Source organism: Phlebotomus argentipes, unplaced genomic scaffold (assembly GCF_947086385.1).
Source record: "Phlebotomus argentipes unplaced genomic scaffold, Phlebotomus argentipes genome assembly scaffold_18, whole genome shotgun sequence".
NCBI lineage: Eukaryota > Metazoa > Arthropoda > Insecta > Diptera > Psychodidae > Phlebotomus > Phlebotomus argentipes.
Window position 1 is genome coordinate 15,165,084 of NW_026776177.1, and position 15,374 is coordinate 15,180,457.

Here is a 15,374-nt window from a genome sequence, read left to right on the forward strand (position 1 = left end):
ATTATTTGTTACGGCCATCATTGTGTGCAGTGAAAACTCTGCGAGGCCACAGAAAATCGCCAAAAAGCCTGTAAATCTGTGTGGAAATTTAGTGTAAAGTGTGACAACTCCGTATTGGGAGTGCATGCTTTAGGTGTTGAGTAAAGTTTGGTCAGTTTGGTGTGCGGTAGTGGATAAAATGATGATGAGAAAAAATCAATGGCGTGCGACCGAGTTTGCAGGAGAGTTCATCAACGCTAAATATACATTTAAAATTTCTCTGCCAAGTGATAATATCGAGTACTCATGTACCAAAAATACGCGGTACACATCTATCTGGTAATTGGTACAGGAGCTTTTTGGTGGAGTGAGTGAGAGTGTGAGACAGGTGGGCTAGTTTCGACGCCTCCCGTATTCTGCGTCATCCGGAAGTTTGCAATTTTATCGATCCGCCACACAACTGCATTGAGAATGTCGTATACTGAGCTCGAGACGGGCTATCAAGGCCTTCAGCAAGCCAACAATCGGCCAGGGTTTTATGTCGGTGAGGTGAGTCTACAGAGAAGATCGATTTGTTGAAGAAGAATCTAATGTTTGCATGTTTTGTTATGATTTTGCAGGTAAGAAGACGACCGGAAAAAGTTTTACAAAATTGCAGGAATTAAATGCCAGACACTCTTCGCTAATCCGAGAACGTGCTAAAATGTTCCACTAAGATGTGGTTTACAGTGGACAACTGAGATAAGATTACAAACACACACCATTTCGCCTGAGTAAACAAGATTGTTTATAAGAGTATCAATTTAGTGATAAGACCTAAGACCATTGCAAAGTGTGTAAATATTGTTCTGGGCTGTTGTAATAGATTTTCAACTCAAGAATACCTTAAAAGTCTAAAAGTCCTAAATTTTGATGAAATACACTGCATCTTAGCTATGATGTGTGACGCAAAAGGCAGCAATGGCAATGACCTCAATTCCATATTTATTTGCAAACCAAAGGCTAATGATTTATAGAATGGATGACCTGAGAAATATTCCAGCCAGAGTTGAGTAGTTTGCAGGTTATTATCTAGAAATTCAAGGATAAACTTGTTATCAAATCTTTATTGCCAACTTGATAAGTCATGTTCGTCTTGAAAGTGTGGTCATAGTTCATAAATCATTGAAGATTACGAGAATATAATGTGAAATTGTAATGTGAAATTGTAATGTGAATATGAAGTCCAGATATTATTGCAATGAGTATAACAATCTTGTAGTCATTTTATCAATTTGATTCATTTACAATCTATCACTTTAATTAACAAATGGTGACGTCCATAAAGAAATTCACTCTATCTCGGTTCTTCCATGCTATAACTTTTATCGCTCTAATTTAGTAATTTAAAGTGCAAATTGTACACCACCTCGCATATGTGAGCTTTGTGATTTTATTATTTAATTTCGCAGTCCATTGAGCTTTAAAAACATTCTCACCCATCCCGCGGTCGCTCTGCTTTTTCCTAGTGCGCCTACCTGAGACAGAAAAACCCGTTCTAGCATTTCCGCGAGGGGAAAAATGCTCACAGAGGCGGTTTGTTGGCTCAGTTGAAAGAGCGACAAAGTGTGTGTGATACATTTAAAAGCCATCTCTATATATATTTTCTTTTTGCGTGAGAATATTATTTTTAAACCAATATGAGAAAGTCTCATTGGATAAATAATCGTGCCTCCGCGAGGGAAGCACCAGACTAGTTGGTGTGGAGTGCTTGGAAAGGTGGAAAAGTGCGTCGAAACATTAGTTAAATTGGTATCTCTTGAGAATTCGTCTTTGAATATTGATGGCATCTCATTATGGATTCAACAGTGAAAATGAGGGAAAATAGCCTGTGGTGGCACGAGATGTATTTTGGTGAGCTGGAAGTAAGTGTTGATAGTCAGTTTTTCTCTAGATGGGATGTCAGTTGAGTCAGCAAATGCCCAAATGTGCTAATTGACGCATTCTGTCAGTGCATTTTTTTTATCTTCATTAAAATCCGCTTCAAAATATCTCACAAGGCAGCTTTGTTGGCAAAATTAAGAGAGTGCTTCGCGATTTAAATTAGTGTAAATTGGTCGACTAAATATTCACGTTATCATAGAATAGTATCAATGAGAGCCAGAGAGACGCGCAATATTCAGGGCCTTATGCTAAAACACCTGCGCGATATTTAGAGACCTCTCATTTTGAATATTAATTATTTCAAATCGCTGTACGAGAATTTTACTATTTGGCCGCATTTTCTATGCTGCATTTTGCCACTATTTCAATGTTTTATCAGGTTAGTTGGTTTAATGCGCTTAGAGGTGCAATTTCAGGAAAGGAAACATTCATTGTTTATTGGGGTTTGATAAAAATTTAAATATTTTCTCATGGAGAGAAGCAAACAAGTTTTAATATCACTCTTTGACAACATGTTAAGCAAATATGGATAAAGAGTTTCTGTGCTATGTGGCAAATATTTGCTGTAATATTTTAATTAAAGATAACACTTGTTTATTGTTGCAATTTCATATTACAATGCAAGAGTCAAAAATGGAAATGATCTAATTCCAATAAGTCGTAATGAGTGTTTGCATAATGGAAAGGATAATTTAATGAGTTCAAATGAACTTGCCTGACGATTCAAAAGGGTTTTATTTCAACGATTTTCCGCATTAATGACTCTCAAATCAATAAGAGTCACACTTCTAAAATGTTTATTTGAATTTTCCTGTCAGTGCGGCGGAAAATCCGAAGAGGGTCATTTAGTATTTTCCTTCGCGTTTGATGGGTGTAGAGTGAGATGAGCAGAATGTGGTTGTATCTCTTCAGGCAGAAGTGCGATGAAAATTCCATCGTAGAGTATCGTAAGACGATCGGACTCTTGTATACAAAATTATTGTGTATGCCTCAACATTTTTGCTCACAATAAAATGCTGAGTCTCGCAGCGACACCAGCATAGATTTATATCCCACCGAAAGAGAGACTTTTATTTAGTCAGTATTGAGCTTTGTTGTCACTAAGAAGTCTTTCTGGTACTTCTTCGGGCTTACATTTTCCGTGTTTTCTTCGCATCTGCTGGCGCGTGTGTTGTAGATTTACATTCACGACAAAGTCGATGCTTTTTCCCTATCTTTGTGCCTTGTTTTTTTGGTAGTTTGAGTGACAAAAATTATCAAATGAGTAGATAAGTCGCATTCGTTTTGTGGTTGAAAGAGTGGAATGGCACTGGAAAAATTCGATAATTTCAGCACACACGAATATGCTGAAGTATCGTGTTTTTATCGTGATAAAGAGTGAAGAAAAGTAAATGTGAAGGGGAGACGAGAGCGAGAGAGAGAGAAAGAACAGGACAGTGAGGTTGATTGTGTAATAAATGTTTAGAGTAGTAAAAAAGTTAGTCAAATATTGATGAGTTTTTGCCCTCGAACAGTACAATTCTCAATGGTGGGCACGTAAATTGATTTTTCGGTGAAAATTTTCCTTATTCCTCGCGTCACTCGTTGGTCGGATTAACTCGCGGGTGGCGGCTAAAGAGTGTGATGAAACAAGAGGGAATTTTTGTGACTTCTTCTTTCGTATAAAGATCAAGTACATGAGTGAAATATATTAAAATACATGACCTATATTTCAACGGCTTGGGAGTCACACACAATGTTCACTAGAGCGAATTGTATTCGTCAATATAGATCCATTTGAGTTGAAATTTATTACGATGAAAGCCTCTGAGGATATTAGCCGAAAGTGCACTTTAGAGAAGCACAAAAGCCGTGGATATTTTCAGTGATACACAAAGTTATCGAGAGATTTCACGCAACGTCCACAGCGGAATGCCGTGATTTTTTTTATTCTTCTAACTCAATCGCGTGAGGACAAATTGAAGTGCTGGATTTTTTGCATCTCCTTCAAATCAATCAATTTAATTTGAATTAATTGGTCACTTGAAAGATAGAGTTCAGGAATTAAAGCGTCTTAAGTGGAACATTGCACACGCTAGAGTGCGATATGCGAATGGTGATTTCATTGTAAAGTGAAAATGCATTTTTCTGATTTCCATTTAATGCGATAACACAATCGCTGCTAATTTTATTCTCTTTCGCGAGTGACGAATGAAAAAAAGCGACTCATGAGTAATTTTATCGAGTAAATATTGGGAAATCTGAGGTCAATATTTGACGAGGCAGTGCTTCAGTGTATTTTCTTGCGAATAAGAGGTCGAAATGTGCAATTTTTCAATACAATTACCTCCACGCGCAACGGGAAAACCGTGGGATAAGAACGTGCTGAGAATCTCCGTAATTTTCAAGATGAATAGAAAATTGTGGTGGTTAAGAGTATTAGCGGGTGAAGGTTAGATTTCTTCAGCACGTATCTAATAAGGTATATAAAGGTGGAGGCGACAGAAAGAGAGATATCACACGTAACCTTATCATCACATTATCAATCCATTGTCAACAAAATCGTTTCTCTGTGTCTAATTGACGCATTCTCTCGCTATACCTTCCAGTTAGCTCGCGTCTGTCATTGGCAAATGATCGTTGCTTCGAGAAGTAAATATTGTTATAGAGAAGATCACGTATAAATAGACCTAAAACTATTCTCTAGTACTTGGAGAGTTTCATCATCATTGCGTGTTTTGTGGGCCTCTTGAAACCCTATGAAAGACGCTTTATTTGCATTCAAGAGGCCAAAGAAGAGGGAAGAAGGATTATCGAAAAATCAATTGAGTCGTCGCGTTCAGCATTAATAAAAATCAGTCTGAGAGTTTTCTTTCTGCTTCTCTCTTTCAATGGATCATAAATTCTCAATTGGCTTCTAGTGAAAAATTAATCGCAAAAGTATGTTTTGAGAGGAAGGCAAACAAATATTATCGAGCATAGTTTTCATCGCGAGACGGAAAACAGAACAATCAACTACATTTTTGTTGATCTGGAGTGTGTAAAAAGTTGAAATGGAAACATTCCAGTAATTGAAGAGTGCTTTTATAATGATGTGTGAGAAAATATGAAAATTTGCAGATGATTTGCGATTTTTCATGTGACTTTTGGGTGGAAAATTGTGACGAGAACATTAAGTGGAGAGTTCGGCGATGGAGTGGTCGTGGTTGAAAGATTGGTGGAGATTGAAGAGACTGAGACGGAGGCAGAAATGTCACGATGGATATCTGAGTAATGACAATGATGACGATGAAGAAAACTACAATGAATTCTGCTACTGTGACGAATGCATGAATGTAAATTGTCTTGTTTCTCTATTTCTTCTTTCCAAGTCTCGTGACAAAATTGTATCATTAAATTTCATTTCTCGTCCATTACTTTATTAGCTTTGATGGCAATCTTTGAGTAATAAGTCATCATGTGAATTGAATTTTCTCAATTTATCTTCATTCGTGCGTTTTCCCGTATGATCTCTATCGATCTTGCGTGATCTCTAGTCACTCCCGATCACAAGATCGAACTAATTCCATTAGTGTGATAAGTAATAATTGTGCTCTTCCCTCTTTGCTAGGGTGATATTGATCTCTGCGATGGCACGGAGATTGATTCTGATGGGAGTGTGTCATCATGTTCCGGGAAGCAAGTGGTCGTTGGCGTTTGCGCCATGGCGAAGAAGTCACAGTCGAAGCCAATGAAGGAGATTCTAACGCGTCTCCAGGAGTTTGAGTACATCAAGATCGTGGTGTTTCCTGAAGAAGTGATCCTCAAAGATCCTGTGGAGAAGTGGCCAGTCTGTGATTGCCTGATATCCTTCCACTCGAAGGGCTTCCCTCTGGAGAAGGCTGTCAACTATGCTCAGCTGAGAAAGCCGTACGTGATCAATAATCTTCACACGCAGTATGATATTCAGGTATTAGATCAATCACATGGCAATCAATCAATTTTGATCATGAGAATAATTAAGATTTCCTTTGATCTTCTCTAAAATAGGATCGTCGGAAAGTTTATTCAATCTTGGAGAGTGAAGGCATCGAGATTCCTCGATATGCTGTACTTGATCGTGATTCTCCTGATCCAAAACGTAAATGACTGTCAATTCACTAGAATTTCTCTGAAGATCTCACGAGATTTCTTTCACTGACAAATAGATCACGAACTTTTAGAGAGCGAGGATCATGTGGAGGTCAATGGGGTGATCTTCAACAAGCCTTTTGTGGAGAAGCCCGTCTCAGCTGAAGATCACAACATCTATATTTACTATCCAACATCTGCTGGAGGCGGTAGTCAGCGGCTTTTTCGCAAGATTGGCAGCAGGAGCAGTGTTTACTCGCCAGAGTCTCGGGTGAGGAAGACGGGGTCTTTCATCTATGAGGACTTTATGCCAACGGATGGGACGGATGTGAAGGTGTACACAGTGGGACCGGATTATGCTCATGCGGAGGCGAGAAAAAGCCCGGCTCTCGATGGGAAGGTTGAGCGTGATCGAGAAGGGAAGGAGATTCGATATCCTGTGATACTGAGCAATGGAGAAAAGTTGATATCGCGCAAAGTCTGTCTTGCTTTCAAGCAGACCGTCTGTGGTTTCGATTTACTAAGGTGAGTCCATATGACTTTGACATGCATGTACTTCATTTTAATGATTTACCCGCAATTTCTCTGGAACATCACAGGGCCAATGGAAAGTCTTACGTTTGCGACGTGAATGGTTTCAGCTTTGTTAAGAATTCAAACAAGTATTACGATGATTGTGCTAAAATACTCGGCAATATGATACTGAGGGAGTTGACGCCAACCCTCCACATTCCCTGGTCTGTGCCATTTCAATTGGACGATCCGCCAATTGTGCCCACGACTTTCGGCAAAATGATGGAGCTGAGGTGTGTCGTGGCTGTAATAAGGCACGGTGATAGGACACCAAAGCAGAAGATGAAGGTGGAAGTGCGACACCCCAAGTTTTTTGAGATCTTCGAGAAGTACGATGGCTACAAGCACGGTCATGTGAAATTGAAACGTCCGAAGCAACTGCAGGAGATCTTGGACATTGCGCGATACCTTCTCACGGAGATCCAGACAAAATCGGCTGAGTCTGAGGTGGAGGAGAAACAGGGTAAACTGGAGCAACTGAAGTCCGTCCTGGAGATGTATGGCCACTTTTCAGGGATTAATCGAAAGGTGCAAATGAAGTATCAGCCAAAAGGACGTCCTCGTGGCTCGAGTTCCGACGATGGTGAGTTCTTTCCTTCTGTCCCGGATTTCCATTTGACGGAAGAGTCTTTAATTTCAAGGCATGTCACTAGCAGATGCGCCAAAGGAGCCTTCTCTTGTGCTCATACTCAAGTGGGGCGGCGAGCTGACACCGGCGGGTCGGGTGCAGGCCGAGGAACTAGGCAGAATCTTTCGGTGCATGTATCCTGGAGGGCAGGGAAGGCATGACTATTCGGGAACACAGGGTTTAGGACTACTGAGGTGAATCCATGGGAAATGGAGTGGTTGTGGCGGGTGGCATTACAAATTTCTAGTATTTCCAGATTGCATTCCACCTTTCGGCACGATTTGAAGATCTACGCCAGCGATGAGGGCCGAGTGCAGATGACGGCGGCGGCGTTTGCCAAAGGTCTTCTCGCACTCGAGGGTGAATTGACACCCATTCTGGTACAAATGGTGAAGAGTGCTAACACAAATGGACTCTTGGACAATGACTGTGATTCTAGCAAATATCAAAATATGTAAGGTTGCTTCATTGCATGTAAAGCTGTTTGTTCTTCAATTGGAATATGTGTAATTTCAGGGCCAAGAATCGCCTTCATGAGTTGATGCAGATTGATAGAGATTTTACTCAAGCTGATCGCGAGGCTATCAATCCTGGAAACAGTGTGAGCATAAATCAAGCGTTGGATTTTGTGAGGAATCCGGTGAAATGCTGCACGCATGTTTGTAGTTTGATTCAGTCTTTGATGGCGGTGATTGCTGTGAAGAGAGATGATCCCAAAACAAGAGACGCAATTCTGTATCATGGGGAAACTTGGGAACTCATGGGCAGACGCTGGGGGAAGATTGAGAAGGATTTCTCTACGAAAACTAAGACATTTGACATCTCGAAGATCCCAGATATCTATGATTGTATCAAGTATGATTTGCAACACAATCAGCACACACTCCAGTTTGAGCAAGCTGAGGAATTGTACATCAATGCTAAGTATCTGGCAGACATTGTCATACCTCAGGAGTACGGATTGACAGTGCAGGAGAAGATTGCCATTGGTCAGGGCATTTGCACGCCTTTGCTAAAGAAGATCAAGTCGGATCTGCAGAGGAATATCGAAGAAGCGGGCGATGAGAGTGTCAATCGACTCAATCCGCGCTATAGCCATGGAGTGTCTAGTCCAGGAAGGCACGTGAGGACTCGCTTGTACTTCACCAGTGAGAGTCACGTTCATTCCCTCCTTACGGTGCTGCGTTATGGCGGATTGCTCAACACGCTGTCGGATGAACAGTGGCGAAGAGCCATGGAGTATGTCTCGATGGTTTCTGAGCTGAATTATATGTCTCAAATTGTGATCATGTTGTATGAGGATCCAACAAAGGATCCCTGCTCAGAAGAGCGTTTTCATGTGGAGCTTCACTTCTCGCCTGGTGTGAATTGCTGTGTCCAGAAGAATTTGCCACCTGGCCCGGGATTTCGGCCGCACAGTCGCAACGATTCTGTGACTTCGAAGAGCACCAGTGGAGAAGAGGACTCCATGACAACAAGGATTGACGAGGAGGGAGATGTTGGGAATGAGGAGGAGAGCGCCCAAAACACTCCACAGAATGCCGATGCTACAGATTCGGTGAGTTATTCATTGAAGCGATGAAGGTTTGTCAAAAATGCAATAATTCTCAATTAGCAATTATAATTGCTGGCATATTTGTGGGAATATAAATAGAGTCTAAAATTTTTGGAAAATGTCCAAATGCCTCTGAATAATTTTAATTGTTTACACGGCATGTGGAGGATATTAATGGATTATTTGAGCACGAAAGTGACGAAAATAGCTTTAGGTATTAAATTGAAAATTTAATAATGTCTTTGCAGAGCGCCAAAGGATCGAAAGGTGAGAATTCACCGTCGGAAATTGCTCCTCTTCATCAGTTCAACTCGCCAAAAATCAAGTCATCTGAGCCAATTCCCATTGGATCATGTCACACGGTTTCTGGTCACGAAGCGATGGATTTGGCAAAGAGATTGAGTAAGGAATTGGCTTCACAGCAGCAATTACAGGGAGGATCTCTGGGTGCAACGAGATCTATGAGTCCAGACACTGAGCCAAGATCTCGATCCTACGAAACAACACAGTCCAAGGCTAAAGGTAGGGTTTTCGTAGAATTGACTCTAACTTTCATCTCTTTGATATCTGTCGCAACGATGAGGAAACTTAACTCAATCATCCTCAGTCGGGGGTTTCCCTTAACGGAAATAACATGATTTCCTTGCTTGATGATTTCACTATTATTTATCTAGAAATTACTGACATAATGGTCTTTTTCTTATATCGTGGAAGAAGAAAAAAGGATAAAGATAAAAAGAGAAATATTGACATTTTGCCAGAGAGATGTAATGGATAGATAATGAACTATTATGGATTAATGAGTTGCATGTATGTATATCATTTGTAACTTGACAGTGCTCTTTCACAAATCATTCCTTTAAGTTTTCTCTTAATCGTTTTACTTTTTGATATTCGCTAGTTGAGAAGTAGAGCTACCTTTACTGTACTTGTTAGATTTCTATCTCATTTACTTGGGTGTGTAGAAAACATCTCACCTAATGCATTGGGGAGTCACAAACCATTAGATTTCTTTTCTAAAACAGTAAAGAGGGACGGTGAATCCCTTCATGATCATTAATGTTGAAATTCCCTCTTAGCCGAGCACTATCCACGATACCAAAGTCTCCAAGCGGTTAATGACGAAGGTAAATCGTGACAAATCATCCATTCGATGGTGCATTTTCTTGTTAATTTGACATTTTGCTGATATTTTGCTCAATACTGTCAGGAAAACGAAGAATCATTGAAGAATACTTTATTATTTATTTTAAAATGCTGGAGGCTGAAAGTTGTGGCATGAATCTTATAATACAATCATTACTCAGATACTTAGGCGTGTTGTTGCGACCTTTTCTCTGAGTGGCGATTGTAAATTTTTCACTTTTCAAATATTGAAAATTATTCTTTCGCTATTTGCAAATTTTCTCTCAATATTTAGAAAATATTTTGCTTAATACTTTTCTCACTCAATCAAATCCATTGTCTTATGTATCATCCTATCACAATTGGCAGACTTTTTATCTTTTCAACTGTGTCTTTTAGTTAGAGACATTTTTTCTCAGTATTTTATTTATCTAGAACTCTGTACTCAGTATTATTTTTTCTTCTTCTTTCTCTAAATATCTATTGTCTTTACAACTAAACTAAAGAATCCACTAATTTAAGGATGTTTTTTTCTGAATTGTTTTTTGAGGGAAAGTGAAGAGGGAGAGAGTGAGAAGACGACTAATGACAAAAGAACATTGAAAAATCAATTTGAAATTGCACATCTGGCCGACTTTTGAACCGTGTCTTTGACCCAACAGATCAAAATTGGGGGAGTTGGAGAGCGCCTCCACCCAACAATCATCCTCATTAGATGGTTGAGAAGGCACAAAGTGATACATTTTCCTGTATCGAGAATAAAGGCACGAAAGCCTTTATTTGTGTCTGTGTTTTCTTGAACAACTAATGAGATTTCCTTGAGTTCTTTCCCACAAATCTTCTGTGAGATACTTTCTCAAAGTCTCAGACAACAAGACAAAATGATTTAAATAAAAAGGAGAACAGACAGTTTCAAGTGTAAGATTTCCCAAAAAAGAAAGATGACGTTCGGGAAAATAAAACCCACTAACTGCATGTCATGGATACTAATAAGAGACGTGTTGTTGTGTCAATTAATTCATGATAAAAGGAATTTGCTGAGTTGATGATTTGATGCTTCTGTAACAAAGCGTTGGTTGGTTTGGCGAAAATTGAAAGATACAAAAGTGGAAAAAAATAATGAATTATTTATAGTTGAGAAATCACTCAAAATGGTTGTCTATACTTTAATTTTCTAATATTTCTCTTTATTTTTCTTTTAAAAAATTTCTTTCATGTTCCAAAAAAATCACCACCCAAATTACTCGTGGTAATTCTGTTAATTGATTAATGCCACATGAAAATAATATGATTGGATTAAAAAAAAAACATAACGTTTAAAAAATATCATCATTCACCGCTTGATATTTTGATATCCTTGTTCTATCTCTGTGGATTGATCCTATATTGTCTATATTGTGGTGTTTTTATCTTTTTGATTTTGTACAATACTTTTTATCAAAATTACTAATGTTTTTTGTGCCATCTGCAAACAATTTAAAACTTATGATTTTCTGAAAATCCCATTTATCAATCTCGTGTGATCCAATATAACCTGTGTACTTCCGATCTTTTTGGTTTTTGAATTGACCCTCTGTTGTCTGTATAGAAGACATGCTAGATGCCATGCTCGGTGCTGCTTTGCCTCCTGTGTCTCCTGTGCATGGTAGAGAGCGGAGGAAGAAGTCGTCAGTATCGACTCCGCTGTACGATATCAATTCGGCCACTAACGAGCTGCCCCTGTCGGCAATCAGTTTCAAATCCAATCCCGCGAGTCCGGACGTGGCGGGCGCGTGTGACAACGAGCCCTGCCTGTACAGCGTCCGGCCGCTCAGCGGCAGTCGGATTTCGCTGATGGCGACCAATGAGCGCCCGCTGTCCTGCACGTGTCTCCTGCGTCTGTCGGTCACGGATGGTGTGGAGTCGTCGCCGGAGGCCGAGGGCGGTGCGCACCGGCGGAGCACGCTCCACAATCCCGTGGCGTCGATGCTGGAGCTCGATGGGGGCAGTGAGGTGGGCGCTGCGGTGGCGGCGGTTGATACTGACGAGGCGTGCGAGGAGGAGAAGAGGCGTGCAAATTCAGCACCGGCCACTCTGTGCCTGTGCATGCGTGATACAGCGGCTAGCAGTGCTATTGTTAACTTACCACGCATCTTGGTTGATTCACCAACACACGAGAGACACAGCACAGCTGAGAAACTTTATCATGAATTACATATGACCAATAATGACGGTGATCCCGTGTCGAGTCATCTAACAAAGTCCATATCAGATGGTCTCATTAACACCACACTAATTGCGTACGATGATAGCAACATTGTCGATGAGACAGCGACACAGTGTGTTGATGTGATGCGAAAGAGGTGCAATGATACTAATGCCAAGTCCCATCATGGTGTCATAACAAATGTGTCCACCTCTCTTTCAACCACACCAACATGTTCCCATGCTCATGCATCAACCAAAACCCAACAACACAATTCAGATATCACGGCGACAACGACAGCCGCCTCATCCGTTCAGACATCATCATCGACAAACACCGTGAGGCGTCAACGACACAGCATTGCCGGCCAGATGAGCTATTTCAAAATGTTCGGTTTTGGCGGATTTAGCAAGAAAATGGCCAGCACCAATAGTCTATTTAGCACAGCGGTGATCAGTGGCAGCTCGTCGGCGCCCAATTTGAGGGACATGATACCCAGCACGGCGTCACCATCAGGTAAATTTGTTTTGCATTCTCTAGCTTAGGTGAAAAACATCCCTGTTGTTTTTTTCCCTTTTTCTTTATGTATCTGTTGTTTTCTCCAGTTCATGCTGGCTCAGTGTAGCGATCCTCGTCTGAACTCTTAATTCACTAACAGTAGAAATGATGTGTTTAGGTTGTTTGCTCGATTGGTCTTTTTTCTGCAAGGTGTAGAGATTTCTGAAGGAAGCGGTACGGAGGTTGTTTAAATTCACAGATCAATGGGATTAGATTTCGTACTTCGAAAGAGGAATAGTGGTCAGAAAATGAATATGAGACACCAAAATTTTTGCTTATTATAGGATAGATTTCCATTAGAACTGGGCAATTTGACTTAAGGTTTTACCTGTGACTGCGTGTATTCCAAAATATGTAAACATCCTTGCCCAATATTTTTGTATCATCGATCTTTGCTAAAATATGTTCTAACCAGAATATTGCTTACAGGTGCTTATAAATTATTAATTATTTCATTATTCCATAAAATCACATATTCACAGTCACATTATTTTCAATAGAATATTGGCTCTAATTTTAGCTTGAACCAATAATGTTAATGCTTAGGATAATTTCGGTATGATGGAGAATCGCAATTAAAGTACACGCAAGATAATCTTGTAGTTTATTTCCCTAACAACTAACAATAATTATTGTCTTATTTTGGTGGCTAGTCACTTTCTTCCTAAATCAATGCATGTTACTAGAAAATTAACGTTTAGGTATCGCTGTTTTTGAACTAATTCTGTATGTGTATAATAATTTCTAATGATTAGCAAAGAAATAGTCGAAAGAGAATATTCACTATGTTCACAGTACTTGAAGGAATTGGAGGTGTTCCGTCCATCAGACCTCTCGAGACGCTCCATAATGCGCTCTCGCTCAGGCAGCTGGACTCCTTCCTTGAGACGATGACGGCGGCTCCGATGTTTAAGACTCCAGCATCCTCACCGCCCAAATATCCGTCGACGCCGCTGCCTACGCCTGTGCAGACGCCACAGAACTCCATCCCGGAGAAGTTTATAAGTAAGTAAGGTGGCGATGCAAGCATGAATAGGTTGTTCTTCATGAAATAAGAAGACAGACTTCTTCTGGTTCTTTTCTCTGAAACATAATATATACCTTCTGTACTAGAATTGAATTTATAGATAAATTGAATGAGAATTGTATTTATTATTTTGGTTTTTTTTCTATCTCTCTAAGTTTAATCTTATTTTCTCTGTATTCATATACTCTACCATCTTTGATGATGATTTATATTGAGCCACAGCGTAACCTGAAAGATGAGATATGATGAAATAAATCTGTTGCTGACGGACATCTGTTGGTCTCTTTATTTTAAACAATTTGATTACTCTCTATCTGCGCTACATTTCAGTCTAACCAAGTGTAGTTTTTGGCGATTTGTCTCCCAATAATCACCTAATGTGACCTGTATTGAAATTAACGCTATCCTTTCTACCGTCTTTCAGCAGACTTTCCTGTATTCTCTTGAATTAATGGTGTTTCTCATTGCACGGGATTGTGCTAGATTGGAGCGGTCAGTCCAGCATGACGAGCAGCCTGAGCGCCTTGTCCAGTGGAGGTCCTCCAAGTCCCAACATATCCGAGTCCTTCTCCAGAGGAGGATATTCTAGTACGGATATGTCGGCGAGCATCAACAGCACAGATGAGTAAGTGTATTCAGCTTGTAAGAAATTTGCGAAGGCAACACTGATAGCATCATTTTTCCATCAGATTGGGAATACTGGGCGCCACTGCTGAACTGTGTCAGATGTTCCCAACTCTCGACGCCGATCTCTGCGCTGTGAGTCATCAATTGACTCTAGAAAGCCTTCCATTGAGCTGCACGGATATCTCTCAGGGCGCCAGTGGCGAATTGACGCCCATCAGTACCGGATCGGACTTTGATTTTAACACCAATGACGCCACTAAGGGTTCTTCCACGAATGAAATAGTTGAGTTGCTTGAGGGAAATTGCAGAATCTTACCATTTATGCGATGTTATTTGTCACAGGGCACTGAGGATTCTGATGAGGAGACCACAGTGTCAGCCACTGCAGATGTTTCTTTCCCCACTGATGGATTCCTCTCAATGGACAACCTGAAGAGCTTCAATGTGGCCAATGAGCCCTTTAAGAAGTCTCTGGAGACCTATCAAACCTCCGTGATGAATATCAAGAGGAAGCTGAGCGAGAAGTGCTCGTCAGAGGACGGCATGTATCTAACAGGCGCCATGCCAAAGCCCTGCGGGCGAAGTCCGCGCATCCAGAAGCAAATCAGTGCGTACGAGAGGGAGTCTCGTAAGATGATTGCCAGAGAACCACTTCCAGGTGAAAATCAGCCTCACTATTGCATCTCTGCGGACGATATCAATCGCTCCGTGGCCGAGAGCGAAGTTCCGAGGCAGAAGAAGATCAACAAAGAAGCCAAAACCAAGTCATGTGCTAACCTGAAGATTTTTTCCAATGCTCCGGGCGCTCTTGTGGTGAAGGAGAAGTTCATAGCGCCACCAAAGAGGGTGGCCAACAGCTTCCACGGCAAGACGCAATTCTCCCAGAACAGTGATCTCTTTCGCAGAACCATCAGCCAAGGCGTGGTGGCAAATGCGCCCGCTGACGCACCCGCTAATCGCTTTACCACTACTATTGTTCCTGAAGCATGCCAAGAGAGTCAGGCGAGGGCTACCAAAGAGGATTAAGCTTCTATTCCAATGTTGACAATTCAATAAATAAATTGCTGTTAATGAGAAAAAGAAACAGATTTTTTCGGAAGACATC

General features: G+C 40.7%; 1 protein-coding gene across 20 annotated transcripts; it reads left to right on the forward strand.

Annotated features, from left to right (window-relative positions):
* The first annotated feature begins 3 nt into the window (after positions 1-3).
* LOC132260693 (inositol hexakisphosphate and diphosphoinositol-pentakisphosphate kinase) lies at positions 4-15,353 on the forward strand. Of its 20 annotated transcripts, none has more exons than XM_059758987.1 (16): positions 2,931-3,379; positions 4,803-5,216; positions 5,492-5,830; positions 5,911-6,001; positions 6,069-6,516; positions 6,591-7,147; positions 7,206-7,386; positions 7,440-7,646; positions 7,709-8,750; positions 8,996-9,269; positions 9,827-9,874; positions 11,461-12,573; positions 13,420-13,620; positions 14,126-14,267; positions 14,332-14,551; positions 14,612-15,353. In XM_059758987.1, exons 2-16 carry the CDS (start codon positions 5,073-5,075, stop codon positions 15,293-15,295), a joined length of 5,691 nt encoding a protein of 1,896 aa, XP_059614970.1. In that variant the 5' UTR covers positions 2,931-3,379; positions 4,803-5,072; the 3' UTR covers positions 15,296-15,353. The 20 variants fall into 20 exon arrangements, with proteins under 20 accessions (XP_059614974.1, XP_059614975.1, XP_059614970.1 ...); XM_059758980.1 differs by having other exon boundaries at positions 2,932-3,430; positions 13,411-13,620; XM_059758978.1 differs by having other exon boundaries at positions 2,932-3,379; positions 13,411-13,620.
* The last annotated feature ends 21 nt before the right edge of the window (positions 15,354-15,374 follow it).